Genomic DNA, 27,719 nt, shown 5'->3' on the forward strand with positions numbered 1-27,719 from the left:
CCTACATAGCAACTAAAAAATACCGCCGTTAAATACGTAATACCAACGGCAAGGCGCATCGCAAGGTCCACCCTGTTAAAAAAGAAGTTAGCAGCTCTACTTCCACAGCTGATTTTATTTTGAATTAAAATTTTGCGAAAAGTACAACAAATAATTATTGAAATGGAAAACGAACCCGCAGCGAAAATCACTCCGAATACTGGTATCCATAAGAGAGACCTCAAGAGGCGCTTGGAGAGGTTTCTGTACAAAAAGGGCTACTCGCAGGAAAACCTCCTGGCAGCCTCCAAAATCCGCGACCAAGACCACTCGAGGGAGGTGTTTGGTGAGTTTCCAGGACTATCAAGGACTTTTGCAATATAAATAACACCCTTGCAGCCTACGTGTCTAGTATGTACGACTGGGCAAGCGAAGGAGTCGCCAACTGCGACTCCGTCAGTCTGAACAACATCACCCAGTGGCTGGAGCTGATGAGGACCGCTGATCTCTCCAATCGCTGCGAATTTGAGGCGGCGGCCGTTGTGAACTCAATAGTTATGAATGAGATTAAGCCACTGCCAGAAAAACTAAATGGCATTGACTTAAAGTAAGAATAAAGCTAGTTTTGGATGTTCTTTGAACTTAACAAATTTATATGTATTTTAGTGAGGCCTACACATTTCTGGAAAATGCGCTACTGGGCCATCCCCAGAAGAAGTTAACTGAAGCCACCAAGGCGTTTATTTCCAAAGAAATTGAGGTGAATTATCCTAAGTGATTTTCTCTACATATTTGTTTTAATATTAATATGTACACCCACAGCTTCTTATAGCCGAGGCCAACACCGATGAGTCGGACGATGTGGCGCGGAGCATGGGACAGAGCCTGTACCACGAGCAGGAGTACGACTATGTGGCGCAGCCCAACAAGGCTAGCCTGGATCCCCTGTTCCTGGACGAAAGAGAATAATTGTAGAGCGGCACACAGCTTAATCATTTCCACACATTTATTAAACATTTAAATTCAAGTTTTGTTTTTATATACGTACATTGTCACATTTGCATTTGCACTTTGTCGCTCCAATATCAATCGATTCCTCGCTCTATACATAAGTATTACTATGCCGAATGATGCCCCGAACCTTTGTACGTATTAGTTAATATTCGATAATTACACTCATAATTAAGTACTTGACTATAAACAGCTTTAGCACATTTAAAATCTAGAATTCCTTTAGTTGTACACGATTACTTCAAGTAGGTGTAAGTACACGAGTATAAGAAAAAGTTAAGGTTAGGGTTCCTTGGCCTTTGGATTCTCTCAATTGCATAACATTTATTGTGCATGATTGTTTTCAATGGTTGCTTGTCGCCAATAGCGTTGCATAGACTAGAGTATAGAGAATTGGTAGTTTAGTTTTTGTTTTGCTTTGACTAGCTTTGTTTTAAACTTTAAGAGGCATAAAAACAGTGGAGTGCTGCTTGACTCTCATAGCATCACAATAGAATCACAAGAGACAGAGTTGGCTACGTTTTGCTTTTGCATTTGCATTTTCAATTTCAGGTTCTAGGATGTCACACACTTACGATAAGATAACCAAAGATGATTCCACATACATACGTTCAAAGTTACATATACAAATTCGAATACAAATATAATACCCTTTAACATTAACCGTAGTGTTCAATCAATCAAATGCAATTCAATAATGTACATAATATAACTCTTAAATGTTCAGTCCAGTTTGAGCTTTTGGTTTTCCCCTTCTTTTTGGTTTCTCTTTAGCTTGTGTAATTAATTAATTAAAATTAAGTAAATCTAATTATTTATACATACGATTAAACGCTAGTAAACCATATATCGATATGCCTGGTCCAAGCTCCCGAAAATGTAACCGAAACGAGCGTCAACAACTAAAACTAACTAAGACTAGGACTCAACACAATGCAAAGCAGATTCGGGTGCATGGCAAGGATATGCTGGAGTTTCAGGATCATTAGATCGTGGCATCAACCAAATGCAGATCCCGCAGGATCGAACGAACACAACGAAGACCACAAAACAAACGCAACAGCAACGAATAATTATTATAATTGTTAAAGTGTATTGGCAAAGAGTGTCGTGTCGGTAGAATTTTGATTGTCCCGTTCCCGTGTCGTGTTACTCAGAGCATAGATCATTCGTGTGTATATATATAAGGTAGGTTTCAGCGTGTCCTAGGTAGAGTTCGCCTTTCCTTCTGCTTGTATACATATATATAAATTCATATTTGGTTTCTATTTGCCGCTAAAACATACCACACAACAATGATAATCGCTTAATTTCCGCTTTCGTAATGAATACATCGAAGACTTCTCCACTATATGGGTAGTTTCAGGAGTTTACCATTTACCACACATCTATACAAATTGACTATAAATCTGAGAGTTTGAGTTGTTGCCTCCGTTAATCTGTTTCAGGATTCGTGTGTTCACCTTAGTAGTAGTTTTGAGTATGGTTTTCTGGTCGTTTTGGCATATTCCGCTTGAACAGGAGTGGTAACAGTGTAAGTATTTTTGGAATGGATTGGATGATGTGGCGGGGGCAGGCTGGAACTCTCGATCGATAAAAATATCCTTTCATATTCGTGGTTATTTATGTATATTCATTTTGATTGCGTCTGCCGTAAAGCTCTGGGATAAATTTGATTCTCTTGATGCCTAGGTACGTCGTACAGTAGGTACTCGGTTTCGATTGTAGTTAATTGCATATTAATATTTGAGGTGTTTATGTTTATGCTCTAGGGATATGATATATGCTGATAAATATAAAATTAGCGCACAAATCGAATGCTTATGATATGATTGCATTAAATAATAAGAAAAATATCAGTATGCTATATGTGAGGAATATTTGACGTGTACTTTGGGCCTAGCGTAAACATTTATAATAAATATATGTATGTATTATTAAGGGGCTTCTATGAATTGATTGCATTCTGCATAGTGTTCTCTGTAGATCCTTGGGGATTGTGTGTTTGTGTGTGTGTGTGTGTGTTTGACACATTTCTCTTGTGGTTAAATTACATTAAGTTTGCGGATTACCTTTGTTGCTTTGGTCACATCGAATTGGATTGGCTAACAACATTTAGATTGGTTTTAAGCTTGCTCTTGGTATACGTTTACAATGTCATAATTATATAACGCTAATATATATATAATATATTTGTTAGTTGATTACTGGTGTTTCATAAATGGACCGAAATTGCATTGAAAAGTAATTGGATTCTTTTGAATGTTATTTTTTCTGTATTTTTTGCGTTCTTAGTTACGTCCGGAGAATAGTTGATACTGTAATAGAGTTGTTGCAAGATCATAATTAGGCCATCAATCTGGTTGATTTCAAACGGTTTGTCAAAATACATAGAGATCTAGTTTTGGTAGGTAGTATTGTTACAATAAGTGGGTATAGCTAGCTACTGTTACGAAACTGGGAACTGCTGCAGCTACTTAATACCGGAGAGTATTACTCGTTTATTACGTATATTACGGGGGTTACGGATACAGGAAAATATACACAAAATATTTGGAGGCAGGGAGGGAGAACGGGGGCGGGGCACACACAGAGTACAATTGTATTATTAGCAAAACAGACATCGACATCGGTTATCGGTATTCGGGAGGGTTCGGTAATCATGCATCGATTCTCGGGACTGCTTCCGGTTTCCGGTGATAATACATCTGGGATCTGGTGACTGTATCTTTTGGTTTTCTGGGTTGAATGCAAACTACGAACATCTATCTAGGGTCAACTTACGACTAGGTGTACGTGTCTGTGTTGGAACGAATCGGATCGGATCGGACTTCCGCCGGATGTGAGTGACTACAAAACTACTACTAAGGTACAATTGTGGATGAGTGTGGGTATTATCGGGATGGAGAGGGCTTTACTACCGGGGACTTACGTTTCGGCAGAGTTAAGCCTGTCTTAGGTAGCGGTAGTTACTCTTTTCGATCTCACCCAGTTTGGCATTAATGTGTGTATATGTAATTCTTAAAGACTTGTCGCACAATCTACGCACATTTGGAATGCGAGAACCTTTGAACTCTTAAGGCACATTTCGAAGTATAATAATCATAATCATAATCATATAGGTACGACTTACAGTACAGCGAAAGCAAATGGAAATAATAAAATGCACAAGCGGGTTACGGGTTAAGGGGTTACGGGATCACGGGGCTATAGGTATCAAAGCAACACTGATTGTGCAAAAGTCAAGTATACATTTAACAGTTACAATAAATTCGCAATGACTTAATCGTAGTAGAGTAAAAATACAAAGTACAAATGCATATAAACATCTGGTAAGTCGGTAAACAGATTCATATAGTTCAGATTCAGATCGATATATGTATATAGTGGGTATGCAAGATAGCGGGTAGCAGCCTTCTGAAGCCTTCAGTGTCAGTCAATCAATCAAGTTTACACATATATGTATGTATATATATATATATTGTACAATATTTCCGCGATCAGCAGTTTAATTCGATTTGTTCTCAGCTCGAGGTTTCTCTCATTTCCATATATATATTTCTCAATTATCGGTTGTTCTTGTTGTATTTCCAAAATATTTATATAGTGCAGTTCAGATGGGCAGAAAGTAAAATGGCAAGTCAAGTAGTACAGAGACATTCATAACGTCAATTCCAATACACTTAGGAACACCACAAATATATTGTACAGCTGCGAGAAAGTTTAGAAATCATTTGTTTTGCAAGATATTAAATTAAATTAAAAAATTGCAGGCACAGAATTAGCATGCATTTCAACGTTTCTTATCCTTCTGTTTCCTATAGTTTAGGCTACGGTTTTAGTATCAGTTTCACCTATGATTCAGCACAAGGTCATTTATGGGGTCTGATGTAAGTTTTAAAAGGTTTCCCTGCCATTTTGGTTTAGTTTCATGCATTTAAGGTCCTTATTTTGTTATGTTAATAATACTGATTGTGGTAAACACTTTTTCCTTTAGATGTAAGTTTTAATATTTAGCAAAACTTTGAAGAATTTGATAGTAAATCGGACAAATGGGTGACAAACTGCTTTAATAGCTTTCAAACATGAGAAATAACAAGCCAAGAAACCATGCAAGAAATAATATACAAAAGGTTTTGAAATCAATTTGAAAATTATAAATAAATCTATCAAATATAGTACCTGGATTACCGCAATATACAGGAACTTAACTTTATCAACTTAACGTGTACGTTACTAACTGTAGCTTTCCTATCTCATATTTCGTATGGCGACCATTAATCCAACATTAAACCGATAAATTCATGGTGCAGGTGCTTAGGCTAAACTAACTGGTAATATGTGAGCTTTAACAATAACACCACTGTCACGGTCGCCAAAAAAGGCGACGGGTTTTACGAGTTCAGGGACCAGGATAAAGGATTCAAATCAAGTTAGCATCACGTTCCGCACATAAACACTACGCTAATACACACACATGCAGCGGTGGCCATAGTGTCTGTGTGTGGGCGGGAAATCGGGGGATCTCTCAAATTGATTTTCCAATCACTAATCGAATTCGATTCAATTCTCACGTCCGATTTTTCAGGGGAAGTGAGAGCGTGAGAGAGAGAGAGAGGAGCAGGAGTGGCAACAACTAAGATAATCAACAGTGTCAATAATAATAAATGTAAATAGCTGTTAGTAAGTAAGTATCCAATTGGGCTATGTGGCGGATAACCCGTCATGATTTTTCAGATATTTGGTATATTGGTTTGTTCAACATTAACACTTATGGTACATACAAATATAGAGGACTTGAATAAATTCGCCAAAAAACAACAGTTGTATTCGTTCTATTAGTATGCATATAAATATTAGTTTGATAATTGGTTTTATGTTTACTCTTTAGCATCGACCGTAAGTAAGTAAGTATGACTAGGCTATAGTATAATAGGTCTCACATAGGTACATTCATATACATACATAAGTTGATTCATTCCTTGATTGTTTTATTTGCTACATTTTACCCTCTGCCCCGCTTGCATATACAACACATGATTCAGATTTCGGATTCCTTTTCACTCGAATCTATCCGATTCGATTTAATTAGCTTTTGATTCGTTCTTGATTTGTTTCGTTTCGATTTGATTCGATTCGATTTGATCTTCAGTTTTCAATTCCGTGGCGGATTGAGATTGAGATTCATGCTCCGCAGCTTGGCCTTTAACCGCACGTTGTTGAGGCTCTGCTGGTAATTAAGGCTGTAATTATAGCCGTAGTTGTAGCCATAGCCGGAGCCCGAGCCGGAACCTAGCCCGGAACTGTACTGGCTGGTGCTGGCTGAACCGTAGCCGTATCTCCCGGAATCGGCGTTGGCCGGAGCCCCGCCGATTTCGTTCAGATCGTACTATTGACTGAATGTGATATTGAGTGACGGACACTTTCGGACGTTGCTGTTGCTATTGCTGTTCCGCGTACCGTTGACCCGCAACAGCGGCACCGGACTCACGGTGCCGGATACGGAAGTTAATTGTCTTACCATGCCGGATCCCAGCTGCTGCAGTAGGCCCGATCCGGAGCCGAGTGGACCCGATGACAGGACCGTGGACTGGCGGCGCGATCTAATGCTCTGCATGCTGGAGGAGAGCAGAAACGGGACGCTGCTCGAGGTGTTCGGCATGGAGCCACCCTGTTTTTGGGAGTACAATAAAGGAGATTTCTTTGGAAGATTAGTCAAGGCTTGTCGTAGAGGGGTATCTGTGCGAGTATATCGGGCGGATGCGATCGGGAGCGAGGCATACTCTTAAATATATAGTATATTATCTGTGCTATGTACAGGGTCTGCGATGTGCATGTGTGTGTGTGGTGTTGGTTGAACCCAAGGCTTACCGGTAGGTACATATAAGCTGATTGTGCTACAAACAAACAAACCAACAATGAAACCAACAAACAATCGAACAAAGCAACAAACCAACCAACCAGCAAACAAACAAACAAACAATGAAACCAAATCAGTCAAACCCGAACTGAATCAATCAATCAGAAGTCAATCGACAGACAGGAGAACAGGAGACGGATCCAAAACATTGATACAAATAGAGGGGAACTGAATGGAGAACACATACTGGATATACACGGTTGTTCAACCGAATGAGAACATATACATACAAATATATTGTATATATGGATATATGGTATGTACAGATGAGGCCGAGTACACATGAGTATTTATGCATATATATTCCAAATCAAATTTCGCAATAAGGGGCGCGGGCGGAGAGCAAATGAAATCAAATTACATTAACATAAAATTTAATATCAGCATACTGCGTGGGGTGGTGGGTGTGACGGTGTGTGTGTTTGGCGGAGTGTGTGTGTGTGCGTGTCTAGACCTTAAATAGTGGAGAGGCAGAGGAATAAAAAGGGAGAGGGGGAAAGAGCTGAGAAGAGACTGAAAAAGAAAATTAAATGGGAGAGAGAAGAAATTCTGAAATTATGAAACGTGTACTCACGATCATGCTCCGTGCAAGCTGCGAATTTTTTTTTATTTTATTTTTATACGTATAATCGATTTTTGTTTCAATTATTATTATTTTTTTGTTCGTACATGAAATGAAGAACGGAAATACACACATGAAAGAAACGCATATGTAGTGTTTTTTTGTGTTCGCCTGGGCTGAATAAGGAAAGCAGCCCAAGTTAACATGAATCCACAACGCGCTGCTGTTCAAAATTTCAACAACAACGAACCAGCGAAAATATACACAAAAATCTGGCTTCCGTTTATATAATATATATAGGTTTTCTTGTTAGCCATTCAAATAGTACATATACAGTAGTTATATAGTTAGTGTCCATGTTCATGTGTGTGTGGCATTTGGTTTTTGTTTTTCAGATACGAACGCAACATGAACAGAGTTAAATGGAAACGAAATCAAATTAACACTGAGCACGATCAGGACATTTAATGAAGAAGTAGTTTCAGTTAGGTTTTTATAGTATAGTAGAGTATAGTATATAGTATATAGTATAGTAAAATAAAACCAAATGGTTGTATTATTTCTGTATTGGTCACTGAATCGATTTATTCGTGTAAATTTCACTTCCAACGATGCTTTTGAAGTCTCTCATATATTTATATATTATCTCTAATTTTTGTCTTAAAGATACATCTTCCAGCGAAGCCCCAAAAAGTGTGCTATGAATTTGATTGATTTTTTCCTCCGTCAATTTGATTATTTCCCTGAAAAGTCTCTCCCCCATTCATCAAATTTACATCAGGCAACTTCATTATGCCGATACTCTGGCCCGCGTAAAAGCACTTTGTATATACTTAGTGGAAATCATAATGAGATACGTAGGTAGGTAAGGAAATAATGTGAGACACCGAAAAAGACAACGAAAAGGGGATAGAGTCGGCGCCTGCATTATATATACACCATACTGAATATTAGCATGAGCTTAGCATGAGCTATTCCACCCGAAAGTCCCCAGAGACAGAGAAAGAGATAGGCAGACAGAGAACGGAAGTACAGGCAGACACAGTTGAAGAACAGGACTCATGAAACTGAAGGGGAACCACACGGAAAACAATAAGTTCAAAAACGAGTTGAGAACAAACAGAGATGAATACATGTACAGGAACAGCAGCAAATGCACAAACATATCGGAAATGGAAATGATAATGAAAACGACAAAATAAATGAATAAACCAAAAATATATACAACAGGTTTTCCATCCAAAAAAACAGCACAAGAACGGATACGAGTACGAGAGATTTAGGCGCAAGTCAAATTCATATTCATATTCAAACGCAGTTGCAGTTGCAGTCTCAAAATACGAGTACATTTCGAATAAAAAGGCCAGCGAGCGGCGAGTGCGAGCGAGCGAGCGAGCAATAGAAACGAAAACGGAAACGCATCGCCCGGCTTCCGTTCGCCATTTTGATTAGCAGTCGTCGACCATTGCAATGCATTGCATTGTTCGAGTGGGTTCGTGTGTATTGGTAGTGGGCTTAGAACAGGACAGAGAGGTTAGCTTCGAGTGCTTTTGGAGACGACATCGACAATGAACAATGAAACAACGACAATGTTAACAACTTGACAAGACAAAAGTCCAAATTCGATGCTGGCATTTAAGTGCTGCCGACAACTCGCACAAGAATGTCAAACGGATCCGTAAAAATAGGCCCAACCATGTTGTGATAGACTTATACCCTTGAACAAGCGATTTTAATATTTTATTTGAATTATTGTATTATGTAAGCTACATAACTTTCCGCTTGACTAATGACTTTAAATTTTAGTAAAATTATTCTTAAGGAAAAATCTTTAGAAAAGAATACAACTAAGGTATTTATTAGCAGATAATACTATTTTTTACATAATTACTTTTGATTTTAGTTATCTTCTATTTCAAAACTAGTTTTTTTAACTCAAATCTAATAGAAAATCAGCCTCCAAGGGTATAGTATCTTCGACTTGGCCGAAGTTTTCAGTGTTGTTTTGTAATTCGGCATTGGCATGACTGAGATTGCTTTGTTTTTTAGACTTACAACATAGACCGAAGTGGAGGGCACCGATAGACTCGATCCAGAGCTACCGCGGGCACCGTACTATAGTGATTTTTTGTTGGTTTTTGGAAAAAGAGACATAATTCGCGGAGATCGAAAGATCGACGACAACGTGATTTGTATTATATTTATAACATTTATAAATTTTTGTTGTTGTCAAGTTTTGATATGTATTTATTTTGTAGGTGATCGTGGGAGATCGGGGGAGATAAGATATAAGAGAGCGTGTGTTAGAGCATTTCTGTGGTAAGTATGTAGACTTCGCTGCGGGGTCAGGGGGAAATGAGCTAATCATAAACGCATTCATAACTGATCAGATCGGAAATCATAAGGCTTGAATAATCTTTAAGAACAGAGGCAACTGAATCCAGAACGGAATGTTTCTTGTTTGCTTTTGTAATGTTCGCTTGAGAACTGTTAACTGTTAACTGAGAACTGAGAACTGTAACTGTTAACTGTAGTATTGGTAAGTAACTGTAAGAGCTAATCTAGGCGCTATAGCTATTGATGGCTATATATGGATAGTAGTAGTATTTCGGCGGGTTCAAAACACATGGAACATGAGCTGCTGGAGAAGCCAAACCAAGGAAACAGCGAGCGAGGCACTCAAATAAAATTTCAATAAAAATCAAATAAGGGCAAGCCTTTTGTGGCCACCGAAGGCCAATCGAGTGGCACATCGCGGAAAATAAAGCGAGAGCGTATATATATACAAATATATTTTTATATATATATAGTATATGGGGGCAGGGGGTGAAACCACAACAAACAATGGTGGCCACAAAATAAAAGCCAAACAAAAGCGGGACAAAAGAACCCAATAAATACAATAAAAATAAACACAAGGAAAATAATAAAAAACGTTAACGTCCAAATTGAAATCGAAACCCAGTGCCGGGCCAGACACAAACAACTTACAGTTGGCGGTGACAAATTGATGGTGGAGCCCCGCCGCTCCTGCGGCCCGATGCTCGAGTGCCTCCTGGTCGGCAGCCCGCTGCCCGGAGTGCCGCCTGGCGAGCTGGCGCACGAGGGCGCTATCCTGATCTTCGGAGTCATCAGCGTGTTGTCCGACAGCCGCCGGTTGGGGAACACGTTGCCCACTCGCAGGAAGTTACTGTCCGGCGACGAGGGCGAGCAGCCGAACCACCAGCCGCCCAGCATGCCGGATCCTAGATGCACATAAAGATGAGGAGAGCATATTACTTAGATATATAGCCAGAATAAATTATGGTAAAAATATGAAACTTAAAGGATATAGCCACAGAAATAGCAATAAAAGTCAATTGAAAAGGATTTTAAAAATAAATAATAGACTTTAAAATCTTTATAAAATATATTTAACTTATAAATTGGTATGTAAATCTTTTGAAAACATTTACAAAATGCAAATATATTTGTAGTGTCTTGTAAACAGTTTTTTGTAGCACAAACTACCATGTAAAGGTCCGTTTTAAAAAATTGCTGTAACTTATTTCCTGTACACGGCTAACACGGAATGCGATTCATCATCAGATACCGCTACGCGTGCCTTCCACAGCCCTCTGTTGGGAAGCTAATTAAGTCTAATAATGGTCGCGGTCGAGGCCCAAAAACAGAGGCACGTAGGCGACATATACATAGCCTCCAGTCGGCGGCGTGACCGCAGTCAGTGCCAAAAACCGACAAATCGGCAACCAGACAGACCGGCAAACCGACAAACAAACTTCGAAACGCAGTCACTGCCAAGGACATTCGTACATTTTGCGGTTGCGGCCGCTGCACATGACTTGGGACACCCCCAGCCACCCACACCTGTTCTCATTCGGATTCCCATTCAGAGGCAATTTATGCCGAAAGTTATTAACTTGAATGCATGGCAACTGTCAAGGCTGCGCCAGCCCCTCGGTTTTCGCAATTCGATTAAGGTTTTTGGGCTACGCGAACAGTCAACAAACAACTGGGAGACACATAAAGAAATTAATATAACCTTGAGGTTCTCTAAAGGATAATTGATTTAATTTTAATATTAATTTTAATTTGATTTTTTATAACCCTAGGCTGTCACCCGTGGCGTATACGTAATTTTTAAATAAAACCTTGAAGAACACGAAAATCTTTTAATTTCTTCCAACTTAAATCCTATATCCTAGTGATTTGTTATATTTATGAACCGAGCACTCTGCCATTTTAAAATGTTGTTCCCGCCAGTTAGGATTCCGGTTTCCGGGAACCGCAAAATGGTCCTGACCCTGTTTGTTTGTGACTTTTAAACTTGCAATATGCAACGTGGGCAGGTGACAGGCAGCAGGTGATAGGTCAGAGGGTTCGTGCCAGGTGGTAGCTGACTCTGACCCCGGCTGTGTTGGCAAATTGTCAGCCCCGGCCGGAGCTCAGTCCCGGCTGAACTGCTTCGTGTCTGCGGGCGATTAGGGCCATTATAATAAATCATCATTAGGGGCGAAAGTTCATTAAGTACAAGCATTGCACACAGCCTGTACATGTTGTTACCATAGCAGATAATGCCCGGCTGCGGGCGGTGCTTTTGATTTTCATGTTGGTTATTATAAAATTATCGTTGCCTGGATAATACAATTAAATGCCGGTCACAATGGCCCGACACTGAGTCCGAGACTGAGCCCAAGACCGAGCCCGCTGATTAGTGGGCAGGACAAACGGGCTCCTGTCACGTTCGATGAATATCAATTCGAAATCACGACGAAATTTCCAATTATACATGCCCACAGGCGGCTACTCAGCCAGCCGAGCAACTTCGGGGGTTAGGGTGTAGGCCCATAAATATATATGTATATACCTTGGGTGGACAGTTTAGCTTGGCTTTGACAGATTTCTTAGACCCTAAATAATGGTTTACACTTCTCCCAGGCATTAAATATAAGCAGATATTAGCATAAATTTGCATTATTTACTGTTTAAGGTGTATAGGTGTAAAATCTATAATGCTATTTACTGGATAAGGACTTCATTTACTCCTAATAAGCCACAAAATAAAGGATAACAGATAGTGTCTTACCGCCAGAGTTCTTGCGGGCCATGTCCTCGGCACTGGACGTCTTGCGTTGATCTATGCGCAAGTTGGGTATGTTGAAGGGCGGCGCATTCATGTTGTCCGTGGAGAACTGGTGACGCAGGGTGCGATGCCTTTCCGGCGAGGCCATCGACAGATTGTCCAGCTTCAATTTGTTCCTCTGCTGCCGATCGATTGCCTCCAGCATCTGCTGCAACACCTGCAACAACAATAGGACACGGGGAGTTGCAGCCTGAAATAACTCGGAGTAGCCTCCTGCCGCCACTCACCTCCAGCAGGTAGCAATATTGCTCGAAATTGAGTGCCGGATTGACGGTGTGCGGTATGAGCAGGGGCAGCACGTTGGTGGCCATGGTCTCCACGGTCAGGCCGTACGTTTTGTCCACAAACAGTTTATGATAGATGCCTGCGAAATTCAATTAAGAGATGTGGGGTTACTTCCAGGTGGGAACAAAGGCTAGATGGGTGCTCTTCAGCCATTGAAAATGCACTGGGAATTGTGGAAAACGGAACACAATAAAGCTAAGAGATAATTGAAAGAACTAATAAAAGATGGTTTTACAAATTAACTTCAATTGAGATTTCATTACATCATTAAATAATTGTTTAAAAACAAATTAAACTCTCCAAGTCACCATAACAATCTTAATTGCCAAGTGAACTATATTTTCTTAAAATGTTAAAGCAAATATTTTCTCAATTTGAAAGAATAAATGAAAATTAGTAAACACTCTGCAGGCTATTTGTGTTAATCCATGTTTGCCACCAGATAAGCCGGTGTAAAACCTGCATTGTTCGTAACGCGCCGACGGTGAAATTGTGTGCGAATCATGGAGCATTAATTAGTTTTCGATAATCGACTGGAAAAACAATGGCCCACTGGCACTGAACTGGAAAGTGGTTGCAACTGCCAAGGGCATTGTCTGTGGCTCAACTTACGCACAGTACGCATGATGATATCGGGATCGGGAATCCTTATGTTTGCCAACAGAGGCAGTACCTCATCCATGACCTGTCCCAGAGAGAAGAGGATAAAAACAAATGATATATGGAAGATTTTACAAGAGGGGAACTACTAAAAGACCCACCTGCGCCCGCTCCATGCGGTCCATTACCCGCTCGATGCACATCAGCACATTCTGCACTATCTTCGGATCTGTAATGTTCTTCTCGAACACCAGTTTCACCTTGGGCAGCACCATGCGGCGGATGGAGAGCTCATCGATGCTATCAAACACATTGGCCACGGCCACAACGGCAGCACTCTGGGGGTTTGGTTTTGGTTTTATAATTAAAATGTAATACAAGTCTGAACAACAGGTGGGTAATAGGATGAGCGCTAACATTTTCTATATACTTTAAATATTAATTTTCAAATAAATAAATAAAAGAATTTTTGTATACCCAGGGTTATGCTTTTTTTTTAAGAAAATATTACGTAGTATTTTCAAATTCAACCTAATTATTCTTTAGGCAAAACACCTTTTTAATAACTCTAAAATGTCAGTTATTTCCTAAGTCTATTTCAAAAATTTTCTGCTTCGTGGCAGATGTTGCTATAAAAACCTCTACGAAATGCTATCTCCTTTTAATGAGTGGTTAAATTTTCTTTTTATATTTATTGAATTTTAATTTCTCCCATTCCAAAGAGTCCAAAATTGCGGAAAGAAAATGTAAATTTCACTTGCTCTGTCACTTTTATACTCTGAGTCAGCGTCTGAGTCGCAGTTAATTAAGAAATTGCTGCTGTAATTACACAATCAGCTCCGTCAACCCATTTCCATTCGCATTCGCAATCGCATTTCCATTTTCCTGACTGTCTGTCTGCCAGTCAGTCTGCAAGTCTCCCAGCCTCGAAGTCTCCGAGAGTCTGCTGCTGTATCTAAGGTGATTTGCATATCCGAGTGGAGCACTCACCTGCACTTGTATCGTGGAGCCGTCGAAGGAGCAGAACAACATTGGCATTATGTCCGTGGTGACATCCTCCGGCTTCGTCTTCTCGATAATCAAATGCAAATTCTCAAGTATCGTAACGCTGGCCTGAATGGATTTCGGTGTATTGTAGACGACTCTAAGTGAGATAGACAAGAGATACATCACAGATTTGATTAGAAACTTTTCGCTATTAATTTGAGTTCATATATGGAAATTTAAGCAGCAATAAGTCAAATAATGTTTTAATTTAACCTTAAACACAACATTTTAAATACAAAGTACTTTATTGCCCTGTTAACCATTAATAAACCATCGACTTTTAGGTATTTTTGGCTTCTCAATTCAAATAAAGAACTCCGCAATGTCTAGTGTTGCCGAAAATAAACGCATTATTCCAAGTTTCATTGTGTGGGCGCGTGTGAAAAGTTCTTTTGGGTCAAGTTATTTCTTTTTTTGGCCGGGTGTCAATAAGCGTCTTACAAGTGGCCACAAAGTTTGTCGTCAAGTTTCGGCAAAGTAGTGAGCGCGAACCCGAGCGGGCTTTTGTGTGTCTTACTAATTTATGCACAGCTCCCACAAAAGGTGAGCACTCCTTCACGCCCCTGGCACCCCCAGGACATACATAGTTGGGGGAAAGTTCGCCAGTTGAGCTCTATAAATTACAATATGAACTGTCTCCCGGCTCACTGGGCGCAATAAAACGTCATGAAAATTGAATAACAGAAAAAGTGTCGCGAAAGTTTTTCAATTGTTCAAACACAAAGTTCGTATCGCCGACAGAAGAGAATAGAGAACACAACGGAAGCTGAACAAAGACAGGATTGGCTTCAACCGGACTTTTCTGTGTTTTATTAATATATTTGAATGGAAAAAATCTACAAGAGATCTATCTTGTTTCTAGTAATACATGTAGTACATAAAAATCACTTATGAAGAAGGTCTTATAAATTATTTTGAGGTACTTCAATTATCTATTTTTCTGTTAATAAAGAGCTCTCTAACGTTACTAAAAGCAAGTCTTTTTAAGTCACTAAACACACTAAACACACAGCTAGCTTGTAATATTAAATTAACATTTTCCAACCCGCCTCTGGCTCTTTAGTTTGCCATCCTTGAAGTGCCCATTGTTACCTCTAATTCCCTGCCAAAGCATTCTATAAATACAGCAACCAGCATCCCGAACCCATACTCACTTCATGGTGGCCGACATAAGGTTGTCGTACTCCGTGTGCGTGGCTTCCTGGACAAAGAGCATGACCGGCTGCAGGACCGCGGCGAGGACCTCGTTATTGTTGATCTCCGACTTGAGCATGGGCCAGATGTTCTGCCACCAGAGTTTCTGCAAGGCAAACAAAAAAGAGAAGCGAACACAAGGAATGCGGGGAAGTCATTAACCAGTCTATGTCATTTCAATTGCCAATGCTGAGCCCTCATTAACGGCATCGGACAATGGCATCCAAAAAAGATGGACTCCTTCCGCTCGCTGCTGCCACAAAAGGCAAGACAAAGAGACAGGCATGTTACATTTTTGCAACTGTCATAAAACGGCTCGTAATTCACAAATTGTTTGGCCGTAAAGCGCACAACTTGGCGCCGTAAATGATTAATGCTCTGTCAGTTCGTTCGCCCGCAAAAACGAGATGGAGCCCCACCAAAAAAAAAAAACACCAAAATTTGTCCAACGTGCTTGCATCCGTTTCCGGCGGAAGGAGCAGGGAGCAGCGCGCACTTACACGTGGTATCAGCGGCATGGCTTCTATCAAGGTGGTCTTGTAGAACTGCGACTTCTGCTGCGTGTCCTTCATGTTGACCACGTCCAGGAATTTAAGGGCATTTATAGCCGGATCGCTGTGCAAAAGGGAAATATGGCAACATTAAGTCAATGGTATTCAATGGAATTACGTTATTTTTTAAGGGTGATACAGAGGGAAAAAAACTTGAATATTTTCATTTTTTCTTTGTGTTCTACATCTTTATTTCTTTATTTATAGATAAAACTGCTGGCTTAAATATTTACTATATACTATATATAAATACCAAACCGTGTATAATCGCTTTAAGTGCTTAATTGCATATATTTTTTAAACGATTGCGGCTGGCTTAGTCGGTAAATGGCATCAATTAAACATTAAGCTTCAAAATGAAGCAACATCATCAAATGGAAAATGCCGCTGGAAAAACCCGCAAAAATTAGCTAAAGGCAATATTTATCTCTGTGCCACCGAAATTAAAATATTAAGTCCCCGCAGAGCTTTCGAACAGCGTCGGCGGCGGCGCCACAACTTTCTAAAATGGAATTGTAAATACTTTTCATTGTTATGTAAATCAAATTGCTGAAATTTAATTGCCAAAAAGTGTTTACTTTCGACCCGCATTTTCCCGCAGCATTCCCAACCGCCCCTTATTTCCCCACCCTGACGCCGTTATCTGGATGTGAACAGACGAGGACCGTAAAATGTGAAATTGCCACAAATGGAAAATAAATGTGGCATTATTCGACGCTGCTTTAGTTTCGCTTAGTTAAACAATGAAACTAAATCACATCACGTATACGCCATGCTGGCCAGCTCACTCCGCTCTCTTGTCAACTTAATCAGCGGAATCGAGCAGAAATCATATTGCCAGCGAGAAACTGAAGGATGCCAAGGATAAAGGATAAAGGAGAAAAGTTAGCTTGCCACTGATTGCCAAGACACTCGAGCCATTTGCATACGCTGCTAAAAACGCGGAAAATGTTGACAACATTTAAATTAACTTCAAAGTGCTGCCACCAACCTGACTGACTAACTGACTGGAGACTGGCTAACAACGCTGAAGAGGGATGTTTAGCTGGTTGAGCTGGAGATGGATATGGAAATGGAGATGGAGATGGAGCTGCTGCCATGCCCGTGGTGCTTTTCCGCCAAAGCAAAAGATCTGGGGGGAAGAGGAGAAGGAGCACGCTGTTGCTTTTCCTGTTGCTGCTGCTGCCAAGGCTGTCAGCGCGCTTTGATGCGTAAATGGTAACAGGAAGTATATTCGTTTTGTTCTACTCTAAATGAAGTCTAATTGAATCCTGGTTAGCCAGTGAAATATTTTTGAAATTTATATAATAAAAATAATTAAATAAATATTTTTCTAAAACTTTACTTTAGATTAAAATGAGGCTTCTTTATCTAAAAAAATGAATGAGTCTCAATCTTACTTTACTTATCTTATTTTTCAGTAAATGGCTTGACCATGATCACTCAATGAAATTGCCCTTATGAAATACCAATTTCAATTCAATTCACAAAGCACCAGAGGCTGGCATTACCACACAATTGCCAACGTTTTGCGCTACTTTACATTCAATTCACCTATGGGGCATATACACGTACATATATATTCCAGAGACAGACTGCGGTATCCCCTAGCTGAGCTACCTTTTGCTGCAGCCCTCCCTCCTTCCTCATCTTCGTCTTCCATCTTCATCTCAAACTCAAGCTCCAGAGCCATCTCCATCTCCATCACCACCATCCTTGGCTTTGTTTGTCTAAACGCGGCACGTTCCCTTCCATCCCCGTGTCCCTGCCTGGCTAACAGCTGCTGTCGTCATAAATCCCAGAGTCAGCCAGCCAGGATGCTGCGAATGCTGTGGAGGCTGCGAATACTGCGGATACTGGAGAGGCTGTGGAGGCGGCCCTGCAATGCCACTGCCATTGCCAGTGCCATCCTGCTCAACTACCACAGCACAATCAGCTGAAAAGCAACGACTTTGTGCACCCAGGAAAATGATTTAAATTTATAGAAATGTCACTAGGGAGAACACAAAATATAAATAAATATGCTAGGGATATCAAGGGATATTCTAATAAAATAATTATGAAAGCAAGAAAGGATAACATTTAAAGCTTTCCTTATATAACCTTAAAAACCTTTCAAAACGCTGCTATTTTAATGGTATTTTAATATTTTTTTTTCTCCCAGTACACTTCTCCCATTTGCTTAGCATTGCGTATGTCTTTCAGGTCTGATTACCGCTTTCATTTGGCAAACAGACGTAATTAAAGTGTGCGTGTGTTGGATGAGGCAGCCAAGGTGGTGGCGGCTGGTTGACTTGGGGGAGAAAAAATGAAACCTTCAATTGAATTTCAGCTACAGGTACAAATTGGCTTAGAGATTGCGTGTCAGTGTCGCCGAGGGCAAGTTCTGGGTTTCCTCTGTGTGACTCTGCGTGTGCTCTTAACAGGTGTCAATTTCATTTGAAACTCAAACAAAAACTTTCAACGAAACTGCGCAAATTGCCACAGTTGCCAGAGCTTCCTGTTGCTTTGCGTCTTAGCCGGAGATGGAACTGGAAGTTAATTAATTTGGCCACTCACATGAAGTACTTGATGAGCTGCAGGAGCTGGGCGGTGGGCCTGGCGGTTGCATCCCTACTGGCCATTCTGGAGGTGGCCTCCTGCAGGGCAATTGGCAGCCGGGGCATAAGCTTGTGGACCAGATCATCCAGCTGGGGGGAGGAGGGAAAGAGAAAAAGAGAGATGATTTTCAAAACTTCATAATTACACAGAAAGAAAAAGTCAATTTGCTAAAAAAAATATTAAACATTCAACAAGACAGTTCTAGTACTTATTTTTTATTTACAATAACATAGCATACTTTTAGAAAATTTGTAGATCGAATTTAGGTCTAAAGATTTACGAAAGTAATGATGAACATTTGGAACTATTTTACTTAGTTTTTCTAATTGTTATATATGAGACGTAAAATTCTTGCTTCAACTCTATTATTTCTCATATAAGAAATAAAAATTTCAAGAACTAACTATAATTTTCTTGCTCTGCACAACCGAAATTAACTTTGCAACAACATTAGAAACCACTTGAGGACTTTGGTAGCCAGTCCAACGCCCCAGACAGGACCAACCAGGACGAAAAGTTTTAATGACAAGCGCCCGCGGGGCGCCAGCTACCGCTCATCCTACTGCTGCTGCTCCGGCTGGCGCTGCTACTGTTCCCGTTACTGCTCCGTCACCTGTCCGCACAAGTGGCAAAATAATTAGAGTTTCGAGTGGACTTTTTGATTACATTTGCATTTGACAAAGCTGCGAATCTAATTACAGCGCGCAAACAAGCCCATCCGAGCGTGGCTCAAAACTTTTCATCCATCCAATTGGCACTTGTCGTTGCCGCCGCCAGCTCAATACCCAAGCAAGGCTCGGCTACGGCTACGGAGAAATTAGAAATTGTTTACCCACCGTTTCCAGTTGCTTGGCATAGTTGGAGGTGGAGTTGCCGGCCTGAATCAGCGGCCTTCCGCTGTTGTATACCGCACAGATCACCATTCCCAGCGAGAACATGTCACTGAGGAGGCTGCACTTGGACGTTGACTGAGTTTCGGGAGCTAAAAAATGGAGATGTTTTAAAATATTTAGAAGTAGTAAGGATACATATTTTATTGAAAATATGGATTTTTCAGACCAATTTTATAAAGAATTTCTGATAAATATTCATTATATATTTCTGTGACATATTCTCACTCAACCAAAGGATATTTTCAATATTTACTCACCCATAAAGTCCAGACTCGGCTGGGCCATCTTGGACACCCTGTTGCTCCACGGCGGACACGGAATGGAGCTATTCAAATCGTTCTCGTTCATTCTTTCTGCAATCCGAATATGAATACGAATTGCTGACCGGACCAATCCATTTCAATTTCGTACTAAAACACACTTACCCACATATTCCATCCCGGCCAGCTTCCAAATGCCGCGCTTTGTTATTAGTATAGAAGATGGACACACATTGCGATGAATTACGTGACCGGAATAGTGCAGATATGCCAGGGCCTCGGTCAGCTGGAAAACGGGAGAGAAATAGTGGGTCAGGAGACGCTGGTCACGCTGCCACCTGCCACTCACAACTCACCTGGAGAAAGCCGTACTTCAGCTCCATGTCCAAGAAATTGTATTCCTTGGCATGGGCAGGTCGCTGGGGCAAAGTGTTGGCCGCCGCCTGAGCCGCCGCTTGTGCCTGGGCTGCCGCCGCTCCGCCCGTAGTCGGGGTCACATTGGCGCTCTCGTAGGTCTTCGACTCCTGCAGAGGGAGAAATTTAAGGGTTACTTAATTTTATTCTCATTTTTCTGTTTAACAAATCATACAAACTAATTACTTTCTGTAAACATATTAAACTTTCACTTCATTTTTCTTTTAAAATAAATCACTTAATAGAATTAAATCAATTTTGTTATTTTTCCAGTGCACGATTGCGGACAGGTAATAAAGAGTTAGGGCCTAATCCCAGACTGAGCCGATCGGGTGGCCTTAAATTCGTCTCGCCCTCGGCTTGGGCTTCGGCTTGGATGGCAGGCTACTTTCAGCTGATGGCTTTAAAATTCCCATTCAGAGCATTGCATTTGATGATAAGCCATTCAAATCTCTCGTGTTTCTGCTGTTTGCTGTTTGCTCCTGCCTGGCTTTTCCATTTTCCCCCATAGCTTTTCCTTTTTTCCAATTTTTCGTTTGTTTTGTGAGGCAATTTGCCTGGTTGTATATGATGCGTGCATGTGAGAGATTTTTTTTTTTTTTCTGAGCTTTACCTCTTGCAATTTTCAATGTAATTTAACTCGAATCGACTTGCCTTGAAACTAAAAACTATAGAGAAGGTTTCCCTTATTTTTCTTATTGTTGAGTTGTTTCTGTGGGCATAAGTATTGTTGCTGCAAACAGAATTGGTGCCGTGCGTTTCGGTAGTGTAAATATATCTAAAGGGAGAGCTATTTAGTTGGGGAAACTATTTTCTAGCTTAGAACTTTTATAATTTCTATTGAAATAAAATTGATGATGGAAACTATACAATTGCAAACCATTTAAGAATAACCTAATAATCCTTCTTATTATACAAGTTGGTCTTCAAAATCTCTGGAAATGTTATAACTCAACTATTACGAACATTTCTAAAATATAATAATATATTATATTTTCATGCATTTTAAATCTAAAACTATGCTCAAGAATACCAATCTCATTTCATGGTATAACTATACGTTTCCTTTAACACTTCCAATTGCCTAACATTTTCTTCTCCTATTTGTTAAGCCATATTTTGACACAAACTTCAACTTGTACAACTTATTCGTTGCGGAACAACAATTAATTTGAGTTAAGCAACTAACTTGATGCCGTATCCCGAATGCTTTTAGAGCTTAACCGAAAAACTAAAACTACATTTAAGTTGTGACACGCACTGTATCCGTGTGTGCGTATCAATTTCTGAGCTGTGCTGCAGACCGACCGAAGCTCTTTATTGACTCAATCTTGGCAGCGTAAACTTTCCCATACACACACATACACACATGCATAGCCAGACGCTTATGGCCTGGCTAACACAGACGCGCGTCGTGTAATTCGATTTAGTTGTGTGCGAGAGCTGCGTTTGTGCTACTGCTGCTGCTGTTGCTGCTGTGTGTTTCTGTCATGCATACCCAGTACTTGCCACGCCCACCGACCACCATCCGCCCCCATTGTGCTCGAAAGTCAAACTATGCACTTGGCTTGCCTGGAAAACTTTAACAAAACACAGAGGCAGCAGCACCAACAACAGAACAACAATCAACCCAACAATCTAAACATTGTTCCGCCATACCTGGGAAACACTAGACTGGACTGGCAGTGGACACGGGATTGCACAGGGAAAAAGATTCTAGCTTAAAGTCATTGAATTTGAATGGTTAATATTATGAAATAGTTGCAAATATTATAAAATTTATCTTCTTAAAAGGGATATCGCCTGTTTCAACCTCTAAGATAAGGCAATAGGTTTCACTGGCTTCACAATTAATATTTAACGAAAATTTAGGTAGATTAATATTATTTAAGTTTAAACAATATTCTATGCCAGAATGTAATCAGATAATTATGCTTAAGATAACAACTTTAAAAACTTTGTTGAAGATTTAAAAACAGAAAAACCTAAAAAAAAATCGACAAATTTAATTTTCTTTATACCATATTTCTTTGCCTGATATAATATTTGTATTTAAACCCCAGAAAAACTATAAATAATAATTCAACCCTTGATTTTTTCCCGTGCTTTGATGGAAAAAGGCCGAACCAATATAGGACTGAAAGCCAACCAGGCGACAACACAAATTGCATGTCCATGTCGCTGTCAGCAACTCAAACTCGCTACTCGCAAGTGAAACTGGGAAAAGGGCACTGGGAATATGGAACCGGGAGGGGAAAGCTGAAAAACTAAGGCCAAAACTCACGTGAAAGGCCAGCACATTTGAGAGGCTGGCAAAGATGGGCTCCGAGGCAAAGGCCAGAGTGTCCGCACTCTCCTCGACCGTGTGATAGATCTGGAGTATCTGCGGGCGAGAGGAGAAGGCAGGGGGTCGATTCAGTGCTTTGGAAAAGTAATTATCGATTGGGGGAGGGCACTGGATAGGTGCCACCGGGAATACAGCAAAACAACACTCACCCGCGGATGGCGAAAACGCTCCAGAGTCTTCACCGAACTCTTTAGCAGCTCCGTTATGGCCTCCTTGCGCCGCGGCTTATGCAGTTTCTCTGCAATTTTCTTCTCGAAGATAAACACTGAACATTCCTGCAAAAAGGAGATCCAATGACAATTTTAAATAATTCGAATAATTGAAAGAAAAATGGAAAATATATGTATGGATATATGTATTTAAATAAGTTTTTTTTTTATTTAATTAATGAATTTCAAAGAATTATTCCGCTGGTTTTGACAGCCTCTTAAGTTGAGAGTTAAATAGGTCAAGTCAATAATAATTTAATATTTAAAAAGTAAAAGAAAAATATTGATTTTCCAAATAATAAAGTATCTATAATTAGTACAAACTTAATAGATGTTTCTTCGGAATAAATAAATGTGCAATATTCTTGTTAAAAAAAAATTATTGTATTAAGAGAGCAATTTCAAGGGAATTTATGTTCTAAGAAGAGTAGTTCCAGACCAGGAAAATTTCCTGACCAAGCTTCACTGGAAATATATGCACGGAATTTGAGCCCCCGGCCAGGTCCCTGTGTCCACTCACCCTGTTGTCGCTCTTGCGGTAGGCATCGTGGATGCGCCACACCAACTCTGGGCCGGCACAGGCCACCGGCTTGCCGATTTCGAAGTACTGCGTGATGGGATTGCCCTCGGCCACGTTCTGCATCGATGTGGAGGCGGCCACGTTGGTGCTCTTGAATTTGGCAAACATTGTGCCGGCGGGCATTCCGTCTATTAGCTTGGAGAAGACATTCGAGAAGCTGCCCTGTCGCTTTGGCCCCGGCACGGGCAGTGGTGCGTTCGCAGTTGCGCTGCCACCGATGCTGGGTGCCGATCCACCTGCTGTCTCCCCGAGGGTAGCTCCTGTCGCTGCTGATCCTCCTGCTGACGCTGATGCTGCTGCTGCCGCTCCAGATACTGACGATGTGGATGATGATGGCGATGAGCTGGCGAGTAATGCACCACTGATGGAAAGCCGGCCACGACCGGGTAATTGTCCACCTGCTGCTAATCCCACGCTGGAGGCTGTACCGCCCACTCCAACACCCGGGCCATTAAGTATATCCTGTCGGTTGGGAATCACTGGGGCCTCGTAGCCACCGAAGCCATTGAATCCGGTGCGCTTATGGAGAATGCCTGGCGATGGCGGTCCCGCTCCTGGTCCTGCTGCTGCTCCCACTCCTCCTACCACTCCCACTCCGCTGCCAACGGATACCTTGCGCTGCTGCAAGCCGATGTCAAGCACTGTGCTGGCGCTACGCTGCCTGATGGCCGCCACTCCTGTTCCTGATCCGACACCTGCCACCGCCACTCCTCCTCCGCCGCCGCCTCCGCCACCGAATTGCTGCTGCTGGTGGCCACTTCTGGCCGGTGAACCCGCTGCCACCGCTGTCGCTGCCACCGCTCCTGATCCTGCTCCGCCGGCCGCTCCTCCTGCCGCACCTGCCACACCTGGTCCGCCCGGCGGCGTTATTCCCACAGCGCTGCCACTGCGACCGCGTTGCACCTCCTCGACACTATCCAAACGAGAGAAAATTCTGGCCGCCGTTGTTGCCGTCTTTGATGTCTAGAGAGCCGAGAGTAGCTGCTGTGCTGCGTCGTTCTTAGAACTTCCTGCAATTAGAGGGGAGAGGTAATGGAGTGTCAGAAAGTCAGGGCGGCAGAGAAAATAAACGCAAAATTTCACTTTAATTGCGGCCACTTCACATTGCGCATACGCCCCGTTGGCCAGGCGACGCAGACCTGCCTGCCTGCCCTCCTGCAATGGCAATTAATGCGCTTATTGCTCCGCTTGGCTTTTGTGCTCAATTTATACACTCATTAAGCCCAGGCAAAAGGAGCTCCACTCCAGCAGCAGTTTAAAATTGTTCTGCCTCCGTAGGTCGCAGCCAGTCGAGCTGGTTGCTCTGGGTTAATTCTGTTCAAGTGAGCGTTAGACACAATTTATTTATAGCTGGAATGCCCAACGGTGGCCAAAGTTTTATGAATGGAAATTGCTAAAAGCCCAGCATCTAATCTCTAATTAGCCAGCATATAAATATGGCCATTACGCATGGTTATTTATACGCCTATCTAAACTGCAAGCTAAATGCATTTATGTGCATCAGAGAGATAATATTTGTAGCATTCAAAGCAAGCCAAGTACAGCATGAATATTCCCAATCAATAACTAATAGAGTACAAATATTATGAGCATATTTAAAATATATTTATTTTAATTAAAAGCTTCCTACTTGTTGGTTTATTTTCGGCAGCCCACACAGTCAAATTCTATTTAATTGAAAACAAATAGGAAGTGCTACAACTCTGTGCCAATTAAGAGTTGTATAATATTTATATATTTAAAATATATAAAATTAAAAAGCCATTTTTTGGGGCAAAGTTAATAGAGTCAAAAGATGGAAATATACAGCTTTAAGCTGACCATAATCTCTTGATGCACTTCAATTAAAAGATATAAATAAATAGTGAATGAGAGACGTGCTTTCCAAGGTTTAACTTTTATTTTTGAAGTAAAATAGGGCATTCAAGTCTCGGCTATGACCGTTTCACACAAAACTGCACAATTAAAAAGTTAAATGAGCTTGGCCCCGGCCATTCATTGTGGCTGAATACGTATAAGTAAGGACCCTGCTCCAGTGTGATTGTTGGCGGCCACATTTTCTGGAAATTTATGAAAATGCGCTCAACACATAAGCTCTCCCATATTAATTGCTGAAAATAGCCACAGCTACAGCTCTGGGAATCCCAGAATTGCGATGAATTCGTTGCATAAACTATCCCAATTGCTCAAATGGAAATCTAATGCAATTTGACTTGCCGAACATGTGTCAAAGTGCCTGGCATGTCTGTCGCATACCGGCTGCACTCGCTGCTCTGCTCTGCCAGGACTTTGCTGGGACTTTGCCAGGACTTTATGTTACCTCCAAGGAGTGGGGGCGGTAGGGGGCCTGTCTGTCTGCTCTGCTCTTCGGTGTACATTCTTTGCCGACTGAATTATTCAATGCAAGTAAACATTTTGGCAGCATGCTCAGAGCAGCTGTCTGAAAGCCAGAGGGAAGCCAACAAATTGACTTGAGACATCTTACTGTGGCGCAGGTCCTGCGCCCGAAAACGAGCCAACATAAATTTCCAGCAAACGTAAAACTATTTAGTGAAAAACATTTTCCCGACTCTCTCTCTCTCTGTCTTTTTCTCGTTCTCGGCAGTGTAGCGTGAAATTTTTTCGTTAAATAAATTGTGCTGATGGTAAATAAATAAAATATGAGAGCCCAATGGTCGGGGCCGTATTGTGTGCTTAACGCTGCGAGTATCTATAGAACAAACTGCCCAAGGATTCACGGACAGACCGAAGGAATGGCGACACCGGACACGGACCGATGATGGCTGACAGATAGACGCAGGAATGGAGGAACTGAGGAACGGATGGAGAACAGAGGAGGACGAAGTCCGGCGGAAGACGATTGGCGGCTGGTTGAGCGGAGGCAACTTTCTAGGTCAGCATTTTACAATTGAGGGCAAACAAGCTTAAATATTTAAGGCGGTTTAGCGTGGCGAATGGATGCGGTTTGCTTTTACGGCATTTTATTTGTAATCTGCCAGCGCCCGGAATTTGCAATGGGAATTTTCAAGTAGTCTCGGGATAAAGAATTCGAAACAAATTTATTTCCAAAGAAATTTTTCCTGTGGGGTACTTATTTTATTAACTTTGCAGTTGGCTTTTATTGTTTCATACTATTACCTAGGCAGATCTTTAATAAATTAATTTATTTGTAATTTAACTGGGCGATGTTTATTTATTTACTTAATATATACATTAAAAATAAACATACAATTTAAGCTGCAGTTCTCATCACATTATTCTCAGAATCAATTATTTACATGTCAATCATAAACTGTAATTGAAGTGCAAACAAACATAATTTCACAAATTGCCTTTTCTGGAAAAAACTTTCATTATAACATGTAAATTCAGCCTGGCAACAAATAAATTGGGTAGTTTTTGGTAAAGAAATGGAAAGTAACTTTTTATATTTTACTATTCCATTTGCCTTAAAATTTCCTGGGACTTATAAGTAAAGTTTACTTGTTAGCAAATAATAATAAAATAATCATTAACTTGGTAAAGAATTTCATTAACTTTTGAATACTTCCACGTCTTAATTTGTCAAATTTTATATTACTGGACATCATTCCATCAGAATTATTTATGCCCTCATCAATTACTTATTATAATTGAACATAAATAACGGCGACAATTGGTTGAAATGCATAAAATATGCTTCGTATATATGTATATTTTTGTCATTTTATTATGGATTACAAAATTTAATGAATTTAATTTAAACCAAATCAGTTTAATTAAAACCTCAGCCGGTATAATAAATCAAATCAATATACCTACGCTATGCGGGCATCATGAATAAAATTAATTTAATTTATTCCCATTACACACAGTGCACACCCATTAAATATGCAGGCTAATCAAATTTGAGGTATCGAATTTAGAGTTTGTTTGTTTGAACAAAAAACGCAATATTTCCACGCTTTAACCAGCTTTAAATGTGTAGGAGTAATGGCATATAATCCATTGATCGGCCATTGGTTTCCTAATAAATGTCATGGATTCGATTTGAATTTTATAAATGCGCTGGAATAGGGGGTGGGGCGGCAGGAGTAGGAAAATTGGGGCAGTGAAAAGCCGTTAATGCGAACGACTCGTGGCC

At 40.8% G+C, this 27,719-nt stretch overlaps 2 protein-coding genes across 3 annotated transcripts; one reads left to right on the forward strand and one right to left on the reverse strand.

The window, feature by feature from the left end:
- The first annotated feature begins 64 nt into the window (after positions 1-64).
- Positions 65-1,006, forward strand: LOC108078632 (uncharacterized). The gene is made up of 4 exons (XM_017172556.3): positions 65-325; positions 379-586; positions 646-739; positions 802-1,006. The coding sequence occupies exons 1-4, from the start codon at positions 163-165 to the stop codon at positions 946-948; spliced, it is 612 nt and encodes a 203-aa protein (XP_017028045.1). The 5' UTR covers positions 65-162; the 3' UTR covers positions 949-1,006.
- A 600-nt stretch (positions 1,007-1,606) lies between these two features.
- On the reverse strand, positions 1,607-23,789 carry bma (SCY1-like protein bma). 2 transcript variants are annotated; one of them, XM_017172583.3, is made up of 18 exons: positions 23,537-23,789; positions 22,957-23,082; positions 22,745-22,843; positions 20,403-20,570; positions 20,212-20,332; positions 20,044-20,139; positions 19,730-19,875; positions 18,852-18,982; positions 16,242-16,356; positions 15,702-15,847; positions 14,491-14,644; positions 13,662-13,838; positions 13,513-13,585; positions 12,843-12,979; positions 12,559-12,772; positions 10,464-10,717; positions 6,512-6,661; positions 1,607-3,308 (listed from the first exon to the last, which is right to left on the reverse strand). In XM_017172583.3, exons 1-18 carry the CDS (start codon positions 23,717-23,719, stop codon positions 3,282-3,284), a joined length of 2,517 nt encoding a protein of 838 aa, XP_017028072.1. In that variant the 5' UTR covers positions 23,720-23,789; the 3' UTR covers positions 1,607-3,281. The 2 variants fall into 2 exon arrangements, with proteins under 2 accessions (XP_017028072.1, XP_070142198.1); XM_070286097.1 differs by lacking the exons at positions 1,607-3,308; positions 19,730-19,875; positions 20,044-20,139; ... (3 more) ...; positions 22,957-23,082; positions 23,537-23,789 and adding an exon at positions 19,132-19,260 and having other exon boundaries at positions 5,207-6,691.
- Between the last annotated feature and the right edge of the window lie 3,930 nt (positions 23,790-27,719).

The sequence above is a fragment of the Drosophila kikkawai genome, chromosome 3L, assembly GCF_030179895.1.
Source record: "Drosophila kikkawai strain 14028-0561.14 chromosome 3L, DkikHiC1v2, whole genome shotgun sequence".
NCBI classification, from domain to species: domain Eukaryota; kingdom Metazoa; phylum Arthropoda; class Insecta; order Diptera; family Drosophilidae; genus Drosophila; species Drosophila kikkawai.

Bases quoted from the DNA above. Each gene is read 5' to 3' on its own strand.
- bma (XM_017172583.3), bottom strand. From the start codon at position 23,719: ATGCCCGCCGGCACAATGTTTGCCAAATTCAAGAGCACCAACGTGGCC. The intron at 13,586-13,661 runs GTGGGTCTTTTA...TCTCTGGGACAG, and splicing joins ACCGCATGGAGCGGGCGCAG to GTCATGGATGAGGTACTGCC. The intron at 3,309-6,511 runs GTAAGACAATTA...ACTCTATTACAG, and splicing joins AGCAGCTGGGATCCGGCATG to TATCAACTATTCTCCGGACG.
- LOC108078632 (XM_017172556.3), top strand. From the start codon at position 163: ATGGAAAACGAACCCGCAGCGAAAATCACTCCGAATACTGGTATCCAT. The intron at 326-378 runs GTGAGTTTCCAG...ACACCCTTGCAG, and splicing joins CCACTCGAGGGAGGTGTTTG to CCTACGTGTCTAGTATGTAC. The intron at 587-645 runs GTAAGAATAAAG...TATGTATTTTAG, and splicing joins CTAAATGGCATTGACTTAAA to TGAGGCCTACACATTTCTGG.